The following is an 18,589-nucleotide window of genomic DNA, read 5'->3' as shown; positions in this document are numbered from 1 at the left end:
CTACGATCAACTGAACCGCGCGCTATCAAAATTTTTATTTCTCTCCGCCGCCCGTCGGTGGGGCTTTCCACCACGCCGCCGCCGCCGCGGGCTTCTCCTCCTCCCCCTCCTCCGAGACTTTCGCATCCTCCCCACCCCCGCCCTTCACGCCGCCGACGCCCGCCGTCCCGCCGCCGCCGCCCGCCGTCCCGCCGCCGCCGCCCGGCGCCGCCGCCGAAAGATCTCTCCTCCGCGCCTCCGCCGCCAGACGCGCCGACTTTTTCAAATCCCACCGCCGCGCCCGCCGCTCTGACTTCGCCGTCCCGGGCTCCAGCACCGGGCCCTCGACGACGACGTTCTGGATGGTCTCGCGGACCGTCAGGATCTTGAACGGCAACAAAACGCCCACCGGCGGGACGTTTTTTCCCTCGTAGACGCGAACGCTCTGCTGCGGAAGAAACGCGACGTGGCCTGCGCGCGCGAAGCGACGACGTCGGGGCGGAGTTGAAAGGCGTCACGGACGGAGTTGAAAGGCGTCATAGGGTCGGGGATTGAAACCAGCGAGGGACCCTGCGCGGAGAGTGACGACCGCCGGGAAGGAAAGTCCTTAAGGAATGAAGTTCACAACGCGAACGGAGTCGTATGGGGACCAGTGCGAGGAATACGCACCCGCGATGCCGACGGCGTACCCGCCGCCGACGGCGTTCAACACGCGTCCGCGCACGATCCCGCCGCGCTGATACGCCCTCCGAATCTCCTCCCACACGTGCGCGTCGCGCTCCGCCTTGACGCGCTCGCGGTTGCTCAGCTCGAGCTCGCCCATGGGGTTCTCGATGGCGCGCACCATGAGGTGGAGCTTGGGGTCGTTCCATACAAGCGAACGTCGGGGTGGAGTTCAAAGGCGTCAGGTGGAGTTGAAAGGCGCCGATGGCGGGGATTGAAAGCGAGGGACCCTGGGCGGAGAGAGACGCCGGGAAAAGTCCTTAAGGATCGGCGTCCACCACGCGAACGCGGTCGTATGGGAACCAGTGTATAGAACGCGCCTTAGAGCCGACGGATGGTAGGGGCTCCGCCGCGAGCTTCGTCAAACCGCGCTGGAGCTCCCTCGCGTGGAAGCTCACGTCGCTGTGGACGTCGCGATGGACGGACGGGGGAAGGGGGGTGGTGGCGTGAGATGGGGTTGGCTGGCGCGGGATCGGATCGGCGGCGAGCGAGAGAGGCGAGTCCTTAAGGATCGGCGTCCACCACGCGAACGCGGTCGTATGGGGACCAGTGTATAGAACGAGCGAACGATCGAACGATCGATCGTTCGAGCGGATTTATTTAGGTTTTCTTCTCGGCGTTCTCGGTCGTCGCGTCGCGCGCGACGGCGGCGGTCGGCGGCGGCGCGTCGCGTGAAGGCGAAGGGAGGCGCGCGCGACGCGCGAGGAGAGCCCCCGGCGAGCTCATCCGACGCGCCTCTTGTGCCCGGTGCTGACGTGGAAGAAGTCGTTCTCGTCCTTCCGCGCGACGCGCCCGACGACAACCTTCCGTCCGAGGCGAGGGAAGCCGACGTTCCATCGCCGCAGCGCCTGCCGCGCGGCGCCGTGGACGGCGTTGTACGTCAGGTTCGCGAAGGTCTTCGCCTTCCCCATGGCGCCCGCGCGCGCGGCGTCGTCGTCGTCCGCCTCGGATCGTCGGCGCGTCCTCTCGCGCCGAACCGATCTGAGGAGGCGCGCGGTGGGATCGAGCTTCTCTGCTTACGTTCGACGTCAGCTATCAGCGTCGTCGTCGTCGTCGTTTCGACGACGCGTCGCCAACGCGCGATTTCATTCATTTCATTCCGCGCGCCGCACGTCGGTCATCACGATGCACGCCGCGCGCGCGGCGTCGTCCGCGCTCGCGCGCGCGGCGTCGTCGGTCGGCGCGAGGACGCGCGGGGACGCGGCCCGCGTCCGGTCGTCGCGCGACGCGTCCACGTCGGCGCGCGTCGCGCGAGGGAGGGCACATCACTCTCCCCTCTCGCTCTCGTCGTCGCGGCGCGCCTCGTCGTCGTCCTCCTCCTCCTCGTCCTTCGTCCCCCGCGCGGCGCGGAAGAAGAAGGACGCGCCGCCGCCGCCGCCGGTCGCGAGCGCGGACGACGACTGGCCGGACGCGGACAAGTGGAACAACTCGCACCCGTCGTACATGCAGCATCAGGGCACGTCGATGGACGGCGACGACGACGACGACGACGACGCGTTTTGCGACAGCTTCGAGGACGATTCTTCATCCTCCGCCGCCGCCGTCGCGCGACGATCGGACGTCGCGCTCGACGAGGTCGTCGGCGCGGCCGCGAACGCGCGCGCGAAGCGCGGCGCCGTCGCGCTCGCGGAGGAGGAGAAAGCGGACGCGGCGGACGCGGCGGACGGCGAAGGAGGAGGATCGAGAACGAGCGGGGGGGCGTCTTCGGGGAATAAGGTGCGTTCTATACACTGGTCCCCATACGACCGCGTTCGCGTGGTGAACGCCGATCCTTAAGGACTTTGCCCGTCGCATCTCTCCGCCCACCCCACGCTTTCAATCCCCGCCCTCGGCGCCTTTCAACTCCAACTGACGCCTTTCAACTCCACCCCGACGTTCGCTTGTATAGAACGGCCCTAAAAAGACGACGACGACGAGGAAAAAACGCGCCGCCGCCGCAGCTGCAGCCGCCGCCGCGCGAACGAAGGACCCTACCACGCTCATCGACGGCGCGCGCGACTCCAGGTACGAGTGGAGGAGCAAAACGGGCGACCCGACGTGGGAGAAGATCCGCGCGACCGCGAGGCTGGACGCGGAGTCGGAGCCGCTCCTGTCGTCGTACATGTACATGACGGTTTTGTCGCACGAGACTTTGGAGCAGGCGCTGTCCTTCGTCCTCGTGAGTGCTATGCCGTGCCCACACGATATCCTCTTCGCGTTTTGAACGTCGTTCGTTTCTCGAGGACTTTGGACTTTCTCTGCCTCGCTTTAAACGCAACGCTACGCTCGACCACTGACCGTTATTTACTTTTTCCTCCCTCCGTCGCGTCGCGTCGCGTCGCGTCGCAGGCGAATCGACTCGCGGACTCGACGTTGCTCACGACGCAGCTGATGGAAATCTTCAACAGCGTCCTCTTCGCGGACGACAAGGAGGGCGTCTTCGTGCGCGCCGCGATCCGGCGCGACATCGAGGCGGTGAACGAGCGCGACCCCGCGTGCGAGAGCTACGTCCACGCGCTGCTCTACCTCAAGGGGTTCCACGCCCTCGAGGCGCACCGCATTCAGCACACGCTGTGGAACCGCGGCCAAAAGTTGCTGGCTCTGACGCTGCAGGCGAGGATATCCACGGTGTTCGCGCTCGACCTGCACCCCGCGGCGAGGCTGGGGAAGGGCATCCTGATCGATCACGGCACCGGGGTGGTGATCGGCGAGACCGCGGTCGTGGGCGACAACGTGTCGATCCTGCAGGGCGTTACGTTGGGAGGCACCGGGAAGGAGGCGGGCGACCGGCATCCGAAGGCGCGCGATTCGATTCGATTTTTGACACCGCGTGCTTCTCTCCCCGTCGCCCTCTGTCGTTCTCCAACGAAACAACGTCCACGTCATCAAATAACTAACCAATAACACCACTTCAAAATGCCACGTCGCCCACCAATCAAACGACTTTCATCAGATCGGAAAGGGCGTCCTCATCGGCGCGCACAGCACGGTCCTCGGTAACATCGTCGTCGGCAAGGGCGCGATGATCGCCGCGGGGAGTCTGGTGCTGAAGCCCGTTGCCGACCACATCATGGTCGCGGGGTCGCCCGCGAAGCCGGTCGGGATGGCGAGGACGCGCGCGCCCGCGCTCGCGATGGCGCAGGAGCTTCGAGAGACGCCGACGCCGCCGACGTTTTGCGACGACCTGGAGGTGCGTTCTATACACTGGTCCCCATACGACCGCGTTGGCGTAGTGAACGCCGATCCTTAAGGACTTTGCCCGGCGTTTTTCTCCGCCCACCCCTCGCTTTCAATCCCCGCCCTCGGCGCCTTTCAACTCCAACTGACGCCTTTCAACTCCACCCCGACGTTCGCTCGTATGGAACGACCTGGAGGACGCGATCCGCGCGCAGGCGAAGAAGAAAGCGAAGGAGAAGAGCACGCGGGTGTCCATCTTCGAGGCGGACGACGCGGGGTGTTTGGTCGAGAGCGTTCGAGTGGACGACGTTCGAGGGTGCGTCGCGGGCGAGGAGGCCGCGGGGGAGGGGGAGGAGGTGGAGGAGGAGACGTCTGCGCCGCCGTGGTCGCGACCGCGAGCGGAGGACGACGGTGCGTCGATGCCGAGCGGCGGGCGCGCGGGGCGGACGCGACCGGGGGGCGTGTTCGCGGACGACATGCCGGACGACGAGTGGTTCAGCATCTGAGAGAGAGAGGGGGTGGCGCGCGATGAGGTCGCGGCGCGGTGAGGTCGCCGCGAGGTGGTAAGTTATTTTAACGAAAAAAGCAAAAGCGCGGAATTGCGACCGACCGCGAGATCCGGCCGTACGAGTACGCGTACGCGCCGTCGTGACTGTTTCTCCGTACACGATCCGCGAGGCGACGACGTCTACGTCTTATCCACCACGAAATCTCGTCGCGGCGCCGATAAAGCGTGCGCCGTTCGTCGCGGACGCGCGCATCCCTCCCCTCGCGGCGCCGCGCTGCCCGACGCACGTCGCGCGCGCATCTCGCATCGAGGCACACAGAGGTCGTCTCGACACGCGCACCACCATGGCGGGCGTCGCGACCGCCGTAGCAGCGCGATCGAGCGCGGTCGCGACGGCGCGAGCGCGCGTCGTCCGCGCGAGATTCGCGCGAGAAGACGTCGGCGTCGCGCGGCGGCGTCGATCGCCCGACCTCCCCGGCGCCACCCCCTCGCGCGTCCCTCGCCGTCGCGCGCGCGTCCGCGTCCGCGTGCGCGACGCCGACCTCTCCGCGAAGAGCCCGTCCTCCTCGCTCGACACCGAGTTCGACGTCCCGAACGCCGACGACGCGTCGGACCCGGACGCGCCGGGTAAGTACGACTCGTCGTCGCTGCCGGCGTCGTTTTGCATCATCGAGGGCGGGCAGAACCAAGTCCGCGACTTCGCGGACATGATCCCGTCGGAGCTGATGAACAACATCGAGTCGCGGAAGCAGAGGGTGTTCATCATGCTGGAGGAGGTGCGGCGGCTGCGCGTGCAGCTGCAGCTGCGGACGAGAGACGCGGAGGAGCCGCCGCCGCCGCCGCGCGAGTACGAATCCGTCGTCCCGGGCTTTCCGCGCATCACGGAGAACAACTACAACGACTACTACATCTACTGGTCCGCGGTCGTGATCGGGTTTCTGATCTTCGGCGGGCTCATCGCGCCGCTCGCGGAGGTGAAGCTGGGGATGGGCGGGACGAGCTACCTGGAGTTCATCGAGTTCGTGGGCTTACCGCGGCAACTCGCGGAGATCGACCCCATCGTCGCGTCCTTCACCGGCGGCGCCGTCGGCGCCATCAGGCGCGTTCTATACACTGGTCCCCATACGACCGCGTTCGCGTGGTGAACGCCGATCCTTAAGGACTTTTGCCGTCGTGTCTCTCCGCCCATCCCTCGCTTTCAATCCCCGCCCTCGACGCCTTTCAACTCCAACTGACGCCTTTGAACTCCACCCCGACATCGCTTTGTATGGAATCGCCCTCAGCGCCTTCTTCGCGATCGAGATTCAAAACTTTAAGGAGCAGGAGCGGAAGCTGTGCATGTACTGCAAGGGGACGGGGTACCTCACGTGTGCGGAGTGTTCGACCAGCGCGAGCCCGGGGCGTCTGGTCGACCCCTCGAGCGGGAGTAAGTGTTACTGCGGCGTGTGCATGGGCACGGCGAAGGTGATGTGCACGAGTTGTCTGTGCACGGGACGGGGGATGGTGACGGAGCACGACCCGCGGATCGATCCGTTCGATTGATGATATGATTTGATATTGATATCGAGTGGCTAATTTGGGCGGGTTGGGGGCGGAGTGTATGGGTCGGGGGCGTAGCGTGACGACGAGAGAGAAGGACGCTTAGGCGCGGGCGCGATGACAAAAAGGGCGTTCGTTCTTTCTTTTTGGTTCTCTCGTCTCCGTCGTTCAGTCGACGCGCTCGCGCTTCTTCGTGTATCGGTTCGTTCCTGGGGGGTTGCACTCCGGACACCCGGTGGGTCTGACGCTCTTCGTGCGGTCGGCCACCCTCGTGCGCCACTCGTGCGAGCACCTCCCGCACTTCCACAGCGCCCTGTAGTGCGACGCATACGTCACCGCCGTCGGCGGCTTGTCCTTATCGACGTACTCGCGCGACAGTTTCTTGCCGAGCTCGCCTTTCTTCTCGCACCACGCGAGGAAGTTCTTCGTCTTGCTCGCCGGCGCATTATGCGCGCACTTCGGACACCCTTTGGGTCTTTCGCTCTTCGTGCGGCTGTTCATCTCCGCCCGCCACACGTGCTTGCACTTCAAACACTTCCACTTCGCCTTGTAGTTCGACGCTTTCGTCAGCTCCGTCGGCAGCTCCTCGCGGAACTCGTTGGCGAGCCTCTCGCCGCGCTTCCCGTTCTCCGCGCACCACTCGAGGAACGGCTTGCCCTTAGGTCCGGTCCGCATGATCGCCGTGCGAGACGCGGCGTGGCGGCGCGCGAGAGGAAGTGAGAGGCGACGAAAAGCCACGACACCTTCACAAAAGCAAAACTTCACGTCGTCGTCCCTTCCGAGGGAGCGCCTAAAACGTCGCGTCCTCGCCGTCGCGTCGCCACACGTTCATGAGCGGCCCCGGCTCGCGAGTCACCGGAAGCGGCGGCGCGAGCGCGATCTCGAGCAGGCTTCGATCGGCGCAGACCCGCTGCGCGGTCCAGGTCAGCCCTCCGTCGTCCCGCTCCACCATCCGTCCCCGGCGCGCGTCGCGCCACGTCGAATCGTTCGATTCATTTCATTCATTCGTCCGTCCGTCGAACGCTCCCCTGACGCCATCCCCCCCTCCCTCCATCCCTCCATTCCCCCCCTCCCTCGCGCTCGCAGATCGCCGCGTACGGCGCGTGCGTCCAAAAATCCATGCCCGACGTGACCAAAGGAGCGTGCCAGAAGGAAGCGGAAGCGCTCAAGACGTGCGTGTTCGCCGCGGCTAAAAAGTAGATTTAATTCCATCGATCGATCGATCGATCGTTCGTTCGACGGGGGTGAGGCGCGTTCTATACACTGGTTCCCATACGACCGCGTTCGCGTGGTGAACGTCGATCCTTAAGGACTTTTCCCGGCGTGTCTCTCCGCCCAGGGTCCCTCGCGTTCAATCCCCGCCCGCGACGCCTTTCAACTCCATCTGACGCCTTTCAACTCCACCCCGACGTCGCTTCGTATGGAACGACCCTGAGATCGTCGTGGAGGGCGTCGTGACACGTTCGACGATGACCTCGAAGCCGAGGCTGCTGACGTGCTACGTCTGCGCGCGCGAGTACGGCACCAAGTCGATCGCGATCCACATCCCGCAGTGCCGCCGAACGTTCGAAGCGAGAGAGGCGCTGAAGCGCGACGCGAGAGACCGCCGGCGATGCCCGGATCCGCCGCCGGGATACATGGATCTCATCGACGCGATCGGCGCGTCGCGGTCGCTCGGCGAGACGCTCGCGGCGGCGTCGCTGACGCCGCCGTCGCCCGGGTCGCTGTCCACGCGCGCCAAGGGGAGCCTCGTCGTGGACGCGATCAACGACGCGGCGTACAGGAGGTGGAGCGACGAGGTGCTGAGGAAGTGCGAGCGGTGCGGTCGGAGTTTTAATCCGGACGCGTATACGCGTCACGCGGCGCGTTGCGCCGGGAAGGGGCTGTCCCCGGCGCGGCGGTCCGCGCGCGCGGCGGCGTCGCGCGGCGGGAAAGTGGTGGACGTGGGGACGAAGGTCGCGGCGAAGCCGCGCTCGCCGGCGAAGGCGCCGCGCGCTCGGACGATCGCGTTCGACGACGACGACGACGACGACGAAGTCTGTGGGGATTCCGGGGACGACGCCGGGGACGACGCCGGGGACGACTCGGCGCGCTGCGCCTCGGACGAGGACGCGCCGCACGGCCGCCCCGTTCTCTCCGGCGTCGCGCTCGACACCACCCACGCGCCGTCGCTCGGCGCGGTCAGGGTGTACGAGAACGAGGACTGGTACCTCGCGCGCGTGAGCGTCCCGGACTGCGACGACGAGCGGTTCGTCGTCGAAATCTCAAACGGCGACCGCGGCGACCGCGCGGAGGTGCGTTCTATACACTGGTTCCCATACGACCGCGTTCGCGTGGTGAACGTCGATCCTTAAGGACTTTTCCCGGCGCATCTCTCCGCCCACCCCTCGCGTTCAATCCCCGCCCGCGACGCCTTTCAACTCCATCTGACGCCTTTCAACTCCACCCCGACGTCGCTTCGTATGGAACGACCCTGAGATCGTCGTGGAGGGCGTCGTGACCGGCGCCGCGGACGGCGCCGTCGAGCGCGCGGTGCCGGTGTCCATCTCGAACCCGGGGGTGTGCGTCGACTCGTACTTCACCCCCGTGCTCGGTCCGGGGACGTACCTGCCCGAGCTGCCGAACCCGGGGCGGTGGTCGCGGAAGTTCGCGCTGCCGGGTCCGGTGGTTTTGGAGCTTCGCGACGTCGACGGTCGGCTGCCCCCGGGTGAGACGCGGACGCACTACAAGATCGTGCATCAGCAGTCGCGGACGCTGGAGCTGTACTTTTGGAAGGAGAAGCCGAGCGACGTGCTCTCGCCGGTGCGGTCCCCGGGCGTCGACCGAGGCTTCTTCGCGTGACGGCGTCGCGTATCTATCTATCTTATATCTATCCGCCTAGTCGCTACGTTCTCTCATCAGTAGGCGCGTTCTATACACTGGTCCCCATACGACCCCGTCGCCGTGGTGAACGCCGTTCCTTAAGGACTTTTCCCGTCGTTTCTCTCCGCCCAGGGTCCCTCGCGTTCAATCCCCGCCCTCGGCGCCTTTCAACTCCACCTAACGCCTTTGAACTCCACCCCGATATCATCGTTCGTATAGAACGCGCCTCAGATCGTTCAGCCGCACGCGCTCTCCGACTCCGTCGTCCGTTTGCGTCTCTTAGCCTCGCGCCTGCCCTTCCTCCGCGCCTTCGCGTCGTCCTCCGCCGCGTGCCGTCGGTCCATCGCGTCGCGGAGCTTCTCCACCTGCGCCTCCGTGCCGTGGATCGGGAGCGAGTGCGCCGGGTCGAAGGGCACCTCGCACGCCGGGCACGTCGGCGGCGTCGGCGGCGATTCTGATTCTCCTCCTCCTCCTCCTCCTCCCCCCACCGCCGCCGCCTTCGCCGCCTCTCTCGCCGCCTTCTCCGACACCACGTGCCCGCACGGCCGCAGCGCGACGAACGCGACCGCCGAGCGCCCGCACCGCGCGCCCGTCGCCGGGCACTCAAACTCGGGCGTCTCCTCCGTCGCGTCCGCGGCTCTCGCGAGGCGCACCTCGAAAAAGTCCGAGCGCGCGCGGAGATGCGACGCGTCGCCGATCGCGCCCGAGCTGTTGAGCCGGTTCGCGTACGCGTACGTCGCCTCCTCGGACGTGAACACGCCGTGCCTCGTCAAAACGTGCGTCAGCGCGGTCTCGCGGTCGTACAGCCTCCCGAGCGCGCACGCGACGACGCCGCGCGCGGGAGACAGCGGCGCGCCAGAGAGCGCGCAAACGCGCCATCGCGTCTCGCGGACGACCGACGGCGGCAGCGCGCGCGAGGCGCCGTGCCGCCGATGCGAGCTGAGCTGCCCGCCGCGCGTGGACGTGGACGCGTCCGCCTGCGCGAGGTCCCACGACGCGCCGCGGAGGACGTCCGTGCGCGAGATGACCGTCCCGCCGTCCAGACCCATCGGATCGTCTTCGCGCCGCGCCGCGCCGCGCGCGCTTCGGTGTGTCACACGTAGTGCCGCAGCCGCACCGCAGATTAGTTGGGAGTTTCGTCGCGGTAGACGAGTCGCGCTCAGGGAAATTGCTCGTATAAAGTACACGTACGTACGAGAAGACGACGAACCGCGGTTCGGGCGGGTTCGGACGAAGTCGAACGATGTTTCGGGGACGCCACTCCGCGCCCGCGCGTCGCGACCGCAGACCGAGCGAGATGGCGCGTTCCTCACGCGGATACGGCGTCCTGAACGGCCACGGCGCGACGCGCTCGCGGGGGATCTCCTCGCCGTGCTGCGGGCGGCGCATTCGCGCGACGCTCGGCGCGTGTCACGCGATCCTAGGATCTGTCATCTGCCTCGCCGCGGGCGTGCTACCGACGCACTGGAACACGTACCTGGGGCACTTGGGGCCCGCGGCGGTGATGTACATCTTCAGCGAGCTCGAGCGGTACCCGGGTGCGTCGCGTCGCGTCGACGCGCGCGTCGCGGAGGCGCGCGGCGCGGCGTCGAATCGAATCCCCGGTCGACTCGTCCGAGAGTAACCGACGACTTCTTTCGGTCGGTTAAAATTCGGTTTTGGTTGCGGCAATGCAACGGGCCTACGTCACGTCCTTCCCCCGGCCGGCCGGCCGTCGTCCCCGTCCCCGTCCCCGCTGACGCCGAACGATTCCATCCCCAGGCCCGAACACGGTCGTCGCGCAAGGCTGGGTCGCCATCCTCGGCGGCGGCTTCTACGTCCTCTACGACTTGTTGTTTTCTAAGTGCCACCTCGACTTCGCGTGCACGTCGCTTCGCGAGCAACAGCACGTCGCCGTCAACGTCTTGTTCATCGCCATCGGGGTCGACGTCGTCGTTCACCGGTCGAAGTTCACCCTGTCGCTGATGGGGATCGGGTTCGGGATATTCGTGCTGTTGCACGAGCAGCCGAACCGGTTAGGCGTCGTCGCGCACGCGTGCGCGGGCGTCATGCTCGCGGTGTTCGCCGCCGCGAGGATGTTCGGACAGTTCGACGTCGCATCCAAGTCGCTGTACTACGCGTCGTACTTTTTCTTCTACTCTCAGAACGGCTTCGTCGAGATGTACTACGGCAAGGTCAACGACAGCGCGTACGTGCTGTTCGTGCTCGCGCTCGCGGTCTCGATGAACACGGTCGTCGAGGCGTTGGATTTCGCGTTCAGTGCCGACGACGCCGCGGAGTTCGAGATAATCAAGCTCACGGACGACTTCGACGACGACGGAGGGACGCGCGCGCCGGCGGAGTGACTACTGTAGCTCATCGAGTTGCCGAGTTGTTTTGTTTTGAAGTACACGCACTGTGCACACGTGTACTCGTCGACCCCACTATCCCTTCCAGGTACCCTACCTACGCATCCCCGCGCACGGCGCCGAGGTCGTGAAGCGCGTACAGATCCCCGCGTCGCTGCGTCGCCAGCGGCATGTTCCGCCGCCGCCGCGTCACCTCTCCGAGATCCAAGTCCGCGAAGACGATCCCCGGGCGCTCGTCCGTCGTCGCGAGCACCTCCGCGAACGGCCCGACCGCGGTGCTGTGCCCCCAGGCTTGGTACCCCTCCCCCGTGGTGTTCCTCGCGGGCGAGCACGTCAGGACGAAGCACTGAGGGCCATTCCATACAAAGCCATGTCGGGGTGGAGTTCATAGGCGTCAGTTGGAGTTCAAAGGCGTCGAGGGCGGGGATTGAACGCATTGGATGGGCGGAGAGAGACGACAGCGAAAGTCCTTAAGGATCGGCGTTCACCACGCCAACGCGGTCGTATGGGGACCAGTGTATAGAACGCGCCTGATTGTCGACGGCGCGCGCGCGTTGCAGGAGTTCCCAGTGATGCGGTCCCGTGACGGTGTTGAACGCGCCAGGGTAGATCAGGACTGTCGGCGTAGTGTCGGTCGGTCGGTGAGAAGATGGGGTCGGTCGCGCGGCGGAGGCGCGGGAGGGACCGAACGAACTCGAAACCGAGCGGTTTGACCGCGAAACCGAATGAGCTCATCAAGTCGTAAACAGACGCACCGTCGGCGCCTCGATTCGCCATCGCGGCTGCCATCTCTCCGAACCGCACGTCGAAGCATATCCCCACCCCCACCCTCCCGACCGCGGTGTCGACCACGGTGAGCCCCTCGCCCTCGGTCAACGTGTCGCTCTCCCTGAACGATATCTCCCCCGGGATGTCCACGTCGAACAGGTGCGTCTTTCGGTGTCGTGCGATCAGCCCCCGTTTTCCGTCGAAGACGCAGCAGGCGTTGTAGAGGACGTCCTCCTCGTCCGCGCCGCCGCCGCCGCCGACGCCGACGCCGCGCTCTGGGATGCTGCCGCCGACGAGGACGATGTCGTGCGCCGCCGCGGCCTCGGAGAGCATCGTAACCGACGGCGTCGGGTCGTTACTTTTTTCAGTAGTAGCCCTCTCCGCGCCGCTGGGCCAGTCCGCGATGGACGCGCCGATCGTCTCGGCGTGCGCGGGGAAGGATTCGTTCGCGTACGGGCAGTTCCTTAGGGTCGGGGCGGAGTCAGTCGAAAGGCGCGTCAGGGGTGGAGTCTTGGTGAAAGGCGTCGTGGGCGGGGGTTGAAACCGAGAGACGCCGGGAAGTCCTCGAGTCCTTAAGGAACGGCGTCCACCTCGCCGACGCGGTCGTATGGGGGACCAGTGTGATGTGATGATGATGAATGCACCGCACCACATCTCCGGGAGGACGACGAGCGCGGCGCCGCCCTCCGCGGCGTTTCGTATCGCCTCCCTCGCGCGCGCGATGTTCGCCACCTTGTCCGCGGTGGGACACGCGAGCTGGCAGAGCGCGACCTTGACGACGCGCGGCGCGGGCGTCGGCGTCGGCGTCGCGGCGTCGGACGCGGACGCCCCGGACGCCGACCACGGCGCGGGGACGCGCGCGAACGGGACGGGCGCGCCGGCGCCGGAGGAAGACGCCGCCGCCGCGGCGGCGGCGGCGGCCGTCGTCTTCGTCGCGCGCATCGTCGCGGTGGGACGCGCGGCGGTGAGGACGACCCTCGCGGCGGACATGGAGGGCGTCGACTGGTGACGAGACGACGACGGAAGGCGCTTTCTCTCTTGCGTCGCCCTGCCTGGGGCGCGTTTGGTTTTTGAAAGGAAGCTCGCGATCGCAAACCGCGATCAACATCCCGGGGTGAACGCGCCGACGTCGCCGATCGAACGCCAAACGACGGCCGTCGAGACGGCCGAGCGCGAGTAGTTTTCGCCGTAGTACGCGATACGTCTCCGTCGCCACTGCTGACTCAGTCTGCTTTCTCCGTCGCCACGAAAATCGGCACTGATTCCCGTCCCCATTCTCCGCCAATCAGAAACGCGCGCGGTGCCCTGCGAGGCGTTTCGGTGACTGACCGCGCGGCTCGACGCGTCGCGCGATCGCGCGCGAGGCGCGCGGCCGGCACAACCCACCGCACGCTCAACGCCATGTACGCCACGTCTCTCACCTCCAAGATCGCGGCGCCGGCTGCTCTCAAGCAGACGGTACGTCGTCGTCTCGCGCCCGGACCCGCGCGCGTCGCTCGATCGATCGATAAAGGCTTCTCGCAGCCGCGGGGCACGGAACCGCGGCGGACGGACACGACGGCGGATCCGCCGCGCGCGCTCTGACCCCCGCGCGTCCGGAGGCGTCGCGCCGCGCGCCTCGACGCCGCGGCGACGTCTCGGCATCGCGCGCGGCGCGTCCTCTCGCTCGCGCCGACGGCCGCGGCGGCGACGCGTCCGGAGACGCGCGCCGGCGTCCGTATCCGTCCGGTCACGCATCCATCATCCTCGTGTTGATTCAATCATTCATTTCGCTCATCACTCCGTGGGCCCCGCCCTCCCGTTCACTCTTCTTCTCCAGGCGTTCAAGGCGAACGTCAAGCCCGCGTTCGTCGTCCGCGCCGGCCGCACCATCGACACGGACGCGCGTCGCAAGGCGATGAAGGCGAAGCAAGAGGCGGACCGCAAGAAGGCGCAGGCGCGTCCCGTGACCGCGCCGGTCCCCGCGCGACAAGACCGCGTCGGCGCGGCGCGCGCGGTTCCTCGAGGACTTTCTCTCCCGGCCGGCGCATCTCTCCGCCCGTCGCCCCTCGCTTTCGATCCCGACACACCTACGCGACGCGTGCCTTTCAACCTTGTCGACTGACGCCGCCTTTCGACTCCACCCCGACGTCGTCAAAACTTCGTACGGCCAAACACCCTCAGGCGGCGAAGGACAAGGCGAAGAAGCTCGCCGATCAGGCCAAGGCGGCTGCCGTCAAGGCGAAGGAGGCGAAGAAGGCGGAGGAGGCGCGCAAGGCTGCCGCGCGCAAGGCGAACCAGGCGAAGTACAACGCCATGAACAAGACCGTCGGCGGGAGCTCCAAGCTCATCAAGAAGTCGGCGCCGCCGAGCATCAAGGATCCGTTCGCGGGACGCCCGAAGAAGGAGGGCGGCGGCGGCCTCTTCGGCCTCTTCGGGAAGAAGAAGTAAAGCGAAAGCGAGCGATATTACTCCGCGGTATTATATTACTCGAAGCGATTCGATCGATCGCGATTTATGATACTATCTCCTAACTTAGCGTCGGACGCCGACTCGTGAAGTGAAGACGAACGAAACGAACGACGACGACGACGACGACGACGACGACGACGACGACGACGACGACGACGACGACGACGACGACGACGACGACGACGACGACGACGACGACGACGACGACGACGACGACGACGACGACGACGACGACGACGACGACGACGACGCGCGAGTTTTGGTCGCGATCTCATCATTCTTTCGTCCAGTCGCGACGACTCTTCTACGCCAGACGCTGCGCTCCACCTCTCTCTTCTTCTATCTCCTCCCGCGTCCGCCGCCGCCCCTGGGCGAGACCCCCCCCCCGCCCAGCGTCGGGCTCCTCGGCACCGCGCTCTCGACGAGGTCCACGCTGCCGTCGTCCGCGCCGTCGATGCTGCCGCTCCGGTCGCTCAGTCCGTCGTGAAACGCGACGCTCCCGTTCCCGCCCCCCATCGACATCGACGCGCCCCCCGCGCCGGCGTCCATCGACACGCCGGTGTCGCGCCCGAGGCCGCCGTACGCGCTGCCGTACGGACTTTCCCCGCCGCCGCCGTCGAGCGAGAGGTTCCCGGTGTCGCGCCCGAGGTCGCTGTAGTCCAGGTCCTCGCCGATCTCGATCGACTCGTCGTCCGAGACGAGGACGTTACCCCCGGACGACCTCGGCGACGGCGACGCGGGCGGAAGTGTCACCGCGGCGCCGCGCTTGCCCATCGTCGCGCCGAGGTTCACGGACGGCGCGAGCGGCGCGAGCTTCCCGACCTTGCTCGGGGCCCGCGCGCCGCCGCCGTGAACGCCGCCTCCTCCCGGCCCCGTCGTCGCGGCGCCCCCGGGGGCTGGGAGCTCGTCCAAGGGATCTTCCACCCCGAAGTGACTCTCTAGCACGGCGAGGAGGAGCGGTCGCTCGCTCGATGTCCCTCGCGTCCCGAGCTTCGCGGCGAGGACGTCGCGCCCCTCGTAGTTCTCCTCCTCCCCCGACTCCGCGGCGAACACGCTTCTCGAGCTCGAGAGTCCGCTCCACTCGAGGTACTCGAGCACGAGCGCGGACAGGAGCTTCGCCTTGGGCAGAGAACGATGCTTCTGTCGACGTCCGTTCGCGTCGTCGTCCGCGGACGCGTCCTTCGAGCGAACCGCCTCGAACACGTGCGCGCGGAGCTCGGCTTTGAGCTTCGCGAGGACGCCCTTGCGCTCGAGCGACGTCGTCAGAGCCTGCGCGTGCGCGGGAGGGGCGAGGCGAGGCATGGCATGGGGGGGGGGGGCGTCTCAGATTCGCGAATGATGACGAGAGGGGGCGGAAGGGACGCGAACGGCCGACGCGCGCCTCCGCGCGTGCGAACGGACGGACGGACGGACGGACGGCTCCGCGCGGGCGCGTCGGCGACGGGCGACGTTCGCGCGATGGACGCGCGCCTGTTTCAGCTCGCTGAGCGCCTCCGGGCTGACGTCCATGGCGCGTTTCCGTTCGGACGGGCGGCGCGGGCGGTCAGTGCGACGAACGCCGTTCGCGACAGCAATTTTAAACGGGCTGGGATGGGCGCGAAAGGCACCGCGGACTGCTTCATCATCTTATTGCGTGTTCTCTCGCGCGCGATCTGGCTGGCACTCGCGACGGCGCGCGCGCGGCGATGCGCGACCGCGGCAAGGCGCGGCGGCGCCCGCCGCCCATGGCCCCGCCGTCGCCCGCCCCCGAGGACGAGCGCGACTCCGTGGACCTGTACGCCACGCTCGGGCTGACGCGAGACGCGTCCTCGGGCGCGATAAAAAAGGCGTATCGCACGCTCGCGCTCAGATTCCATCCCGACAAGAACCCCGGCGACGAGGTCGCGACCGAGACGTTCAAGGACATCGGCAAGGCGTACGCCATCCTGAGCGACGCGAAGAAGAAGAAGTACTACGACGACACCGGTGACGTGGAGGAGATCGACGTCAGCGCGGAGGACTTCGTGAGCGTGTTTCAAGAGATGATGCGCGAGATGCTCGGCGGAGGCACGATCGCGGACATGCTCGAGGGACTCCACGAGGACGACCTCGCGAGCATGCCGCCGTTCCCGTTCCCAAAAGCCTTGTTCCCCCCCGGGACGTTCCCTCCCGGGATGAAGTTCAGCGACGACTTTCACGTCCCCCCCGCGGTGGAGGAGCTGCTCGAGAGCGGCGGCCCGGAGGCGCTGGCGGCGCTGTTCAGCGGAGGCGGCGGCGGCGGCGCAGCCGGCGGCGGCGCGGGCGGGGGCGCGTTCTTCTCTGACGACTCGTCTGACGAGTGGGAGGAGGAAGAGGAGGAGGAGGCGGAGGGCACGCCGCGGATGCCGCCGCGGGCGGGAGGGAGGAAGAGCGCGAGCGCGGGCAGAACATCAGGGGGACCCAAACCCGGGGGGTCGTCGAGCCGGGGAGGTGAGACTGCTTCCCATACGACCCCGTTCGCGTGGTGAACGCCGTTCCTTAAGGACTTTTCCCGTCATCACTCTTCACCCGCGCTTCCCTTTCAACGTTTGACCGGTAAGACATTCGACTGACCGATCGCTTCACCCACGCAGGCGGCAGCCGGAGCCGGGGAGGACGCGCGGGGACCCGCCGCGGCGGCTTCCGCGGCGGCGGCTTCCCCGGCGGGATGATGGGCGGGCTGGGGCTGGACGACGAGGACGTGGACGACGACGACCTCGAGGCGATGCTGTCCCAGATGCCCCCCGGGATGTTCGAGCAGATGCTGCGGGAGGACGCCGGGAAAGGCGGCGCCGCGGGCGAGGAGGCGGACGCGTTGTTGTCGATGTTGTCGCAGATGGGCGCCCACGGGGGGATGGACGGAGGAGACGGAGGGATGATGGACGGGATGCCGCCGGATCTCGTGGATATGATGCAGCAGATCGGCATGGGCGGCGGCGGCGGCGGCGGCGGAGGGAGGAGGAGAGGCAAAGGCGGGGGGCGAGGGACGTTTCGCCGCGGGAAGTCCGGCGGCGCGACCCCGCCGACGCTCGTCGTCGATCGCGACGCCGTGGACGTCGGCGACGATTCGGAGGATGAACCGACGCCGAGCGGGACCCCCGGGGCGAACCACTCGAAGAACCAGAAGAAGAAGGAGAAGAAGAAGAAGGCGAAGAAGGCGAGAGCCGCCGCGGTCGCCGACGCCGGCGGGGCTGGGGACGCGACGACGACGACGACGACGACGACGTCCGTCCCGTCCGCGGCCGCGCACGCGTCGTGGAACCCGAAGCCGTCGACGTCGCGCCAACCCCCTCCCGGGTCTATCGACCGCGCGGAGGGGAAGCGGTGGATCGACGCCGCGAAGGAGGGTAACATCGGGACGATGCGCGGCATGCTCGGACAGACGCCGACGCTCTTGTATCACCGCAGCGCGGGAGTCGGACACACGGCGTTGCACTGGGCGTGCGCGCGCGGGGAGTCCGCGGTCGTGGACTGGCTGTTGTTCGAAGTCGACGCGGACGCGAACGCTTTGAACGCGGAGGGCGCGACGCCGCTGCACGCGGCCGCGAGTAACGGTCAGATGGCGGCGGTTTTGTCGTTGGCGCGCGCGGGCGCGGATCCGAACCGACGCGACGAAAACGGAGGTGCGTTCTATACACTGGTTCCCATACGACCCCGTCGGCGTGGTGAACGCCGATCCTTAAGGACTTTTCCCGGCGTCTCTCTCCGCCCACACCTCGCTTTCAATCCCCGACCTCGACCCCTTTCAACTCCAACTGACGCCTTTCAACTCCACCCCAACTTCGCTTTGTATGGAACGACCCGGAGACACCCCGGGGGAAGCGGCGGCGAGGCATTCGCACGCGGAAGTCGCCGCGGTGTGCGGTTTCGCCGCGAGCGGCGTCGGCGATCGTGAGGGGGGTTCAGCAGGCGCGCGAGGCGGCGGCGGCGGCGCCGCCGCCGACCTGGGGGCGGGGTCGAGCGCGCGGAGGACGAGCCCCGCGGCTTCGGCGCGGGCGGCGGCGACTCCCGCGAATCCGCGGACGCCGCCGCTCGCGGCGTCGCCGGACGACTTGGACGACGACTTGGACGACGACAGCGACAGCGACGGCGATGGCAGCACCAGTAGCAGCAGCAGCGACGACGAGGAGACGAAGAACGCGAAGTTCGCGAAGATGGCGGTCGAGGCGAAGGAGAAGGGCAACGCCGCGTTCGCGTCCGGGGATTACGCCAAGGCCGCGAAGCAGTTCACGATGGCGATTCGGTTCGATAAGACCAA

At 67.3% G+C, this 18,589-nt stretch overlaps 11 protein-coding genes across 11 annotated transcripts; 6 read left to right on the top strand and 5 right to left on the bottom strand.

The window, feature by feature from the left end:
• Positions 1-34: 34 nt before the first annotated feature.
• Positions 35-1,674, bottom strand: MICPUCDRAFT_66353 (uncharacterized protein; the record flags this gene model as incomplete). Its single annotated transcript, XM_003064013.1, has 4 exons — positions 1,438-1,674; positions 1,023-1,104; positions 649-835; positions 35-450 (listed from the first exon to the last, which is right to left on the bottom strand). The coding sequence occupies exons 1-4, from the start codon at positions 1,611-1,613 to the stop codon at positions 35-37; spliced, it is 861 nt and encodes a 286-aa protein (XP_003064059.1). The 5' UTR covers positions 1,614-1,674.
• A 1,057-nt stretch (positions 1,675-2,731) lies between these two features.
• On the top strand, positions 2,732-3,931 carry MICPUCDRAFT_23038 (uncharacterized protein; the record flags this gene model as incomplete). Its single annotated transcript, XM_003064200.1, has 3 exons — positions 2,732-2,860; positions 3,031-3,525; positions 3,635-3,931. Coding segments are annotated over 3 exons (921 nt in total), but the record flags the coding sequence as incomplete, so codon positions are not given.
• A 1,142-nt stretch (positions 3,932-5,073) lies between these two features.
• MICPUCDRAFT_23366 (uncharacterized protein) lies at positions 5,074-5,908 on the top strand (the record flags this gene model as incomplete). The annotated part of the gene is made up of 2 exons (XM_003064199.1): positions 5,074-5,498; positions 5,650-5,908. 2 exons carry the CDS (start codon positions 5,074-5,076, stop codon positions 5,906-5,908), a joined length of 684 nt encoding a protein of 227 aa, XP_003064245.1.
• A 165-nt stretch (positions 5,909-6,073) lies between these two features.
• MICPUCDRAFT_43296 (uncharacterized protein) lies at positions 6,074-6,580 on the bottom strand (the record flags this gene model as incomplete). The annotated part of the gene is made up of 1 exon (XM_003064012.1): positions 6,074-6,580. The coding sequence occupies one exon, from the start codon at positions 6,578-6,580 to the stop codon at positions 6,074-6,076; it is 507 nt and encodes a 168-aa protein (XP_003064058.1).
• A 794-nt stretch (positions 6,581-7,374) lies between these two features.
• Positions 7,375-8,796, top strand: MICPUCDRAFT_54033 (uncharacterized protein; the record flags this gene model as incomplete). The annotated part of the gene is made up of 2 exons (XM_003064198.1): positions 7,375-8,199; positions 8,384-8,796. The coding sequence occupies 2 exons, from the start codon at positions 7,375-7,377 to the stop codon at positions 8,744-8,746; spliced, it is 1,188 nt and encodes a 395-aa protein (XP_003064244.1). The 3' UTR covers positions 8,747-8,796.
• Positions 8,797-9,003: 207 nt separating this feature from the next.
• On the bottom strand, positions 9,004-9,816 carry MICPUCDRAFT_43295 (uncharacterized protein; the record flags this gene model as incomplete). Its single annotated transcript, XM_003064011.1, has 1 exon — positions 9,004-9,816. The coding sequence occupies one exon, from the start codon at positions 9,814-9,816 to the stop codon at positions 9,004-9,006; it is 813 nt and encodes a 270-aa protein (XP_003064057.1).
• A 248-nt stretch (positions 9,817-10,064) lies between these two features.
• On the top strand, positions 10,065-11,112 carry MICPUCDRAFT_54031 (uncharacterized protein; the record flags this gene model as incomplete). The annotated part of the gene is made up of 2 exons (XM_003064197.1): positions 10,065-10,305; positions 10,529-11,112. The coding sequence occupies 2 exons, from the start codon at positions 10,065-10,067 to the stop codon at positions 11,110-11,112; spliced, it is 825 nt and encodes a 274-aa protein (XP_003064243.1).
• Positions 11,113-11,212: 100 nt separating this feature from the next.
• MICPUCDRAFT_23156 (uncharacterized protein) lies at positions 11,213-12,825 on the bottom strand (the record flags this gene model as incomplete). Its single annotated transcript, XM_003064010.1, has 5 exons — positions 11,213-11,461; positions 11,613-11,731; positions 11,871-12,241; positions 12,293-12,346; positions 12,533-12,825. 5 exons carry the CDS (start codon positions 12,823-12,825, stop codon positions 11,213-11,215), a joined length of 1,086 nt encoding a protein of 361 aa, XP_003064056.1.
• A 955-nt stretch (positions 12,826-13,780) lies between these two features.
• On the top strand, positions 13,781-14,405 carry MICPUCDRAFT_66349 (uncharacterized protein; the record flags this gene model as incomplete). Its single annotated transcript, XM_003064196.1, has 1 exon — positions 13,781-14,405. One exon carries the CDS (start codon positions 13,781-13,783, stop codon positions 13,985-13,987), a length of 207 nt encoding a protein of 68 aa, XP_003064242.1. The 3' UTR covers positions 13,988-14,405.
• Positions 14,406-14,673: 268 nt separating this feature from the next.
• MICPUCDRAFT_43291 (uncharacterized protein) lies at positions 14,674-15,636 on the bottom strand (the record flags this gene model as incomplete). The annotated part of the gene is made up of 1 exon (XM_003064009.1): positions 14,674-15,636. One exon carries the CDS (start codon positions 15,634-15,636, stop codon positions 14,674-14,676), a length of 963 nt encoding a protein of 320 aa, XP_003064055.1.
• A 422-nt stretch (positions 15,637-16,058) lies between these two features.
• Positions 16,059-16,304, top strand: MICPUCDRAFT_23328 (uncharacterized protein; the record flags this gene model as incomplete). Its single annotated transcript, XM_003064195.1, has 1 exon — positions 16,059-16,304. A coding segment is annotated over one exon (246 nt), but the record flags the coding sequence as incomplete, so codon positions are not given.
• Between the last annotated feature and the right edge of the window lie 2,285 nt (positions 16,305-18,589).

The sequence above is a fragment of the Micromonas pusilla genome (assembly GCF_000151265.4).
Source record: "Micromonas pusilla CCMP1545 genomic scaffold MICPUCscaffold_16, whole genome shotgun sequence".
Lineage (NCBI taxonomy): Eukaryota > Viridiplantae > Chlorophyta > Mamiellophyceae > Mamiellales > Mamiellaceae > Micromonas > Micromonas pusilla.
Note: the sequence above shows the minus strand (reverse complement) of the source record. Positions and strands in the feature narration are given on the sequence as shown.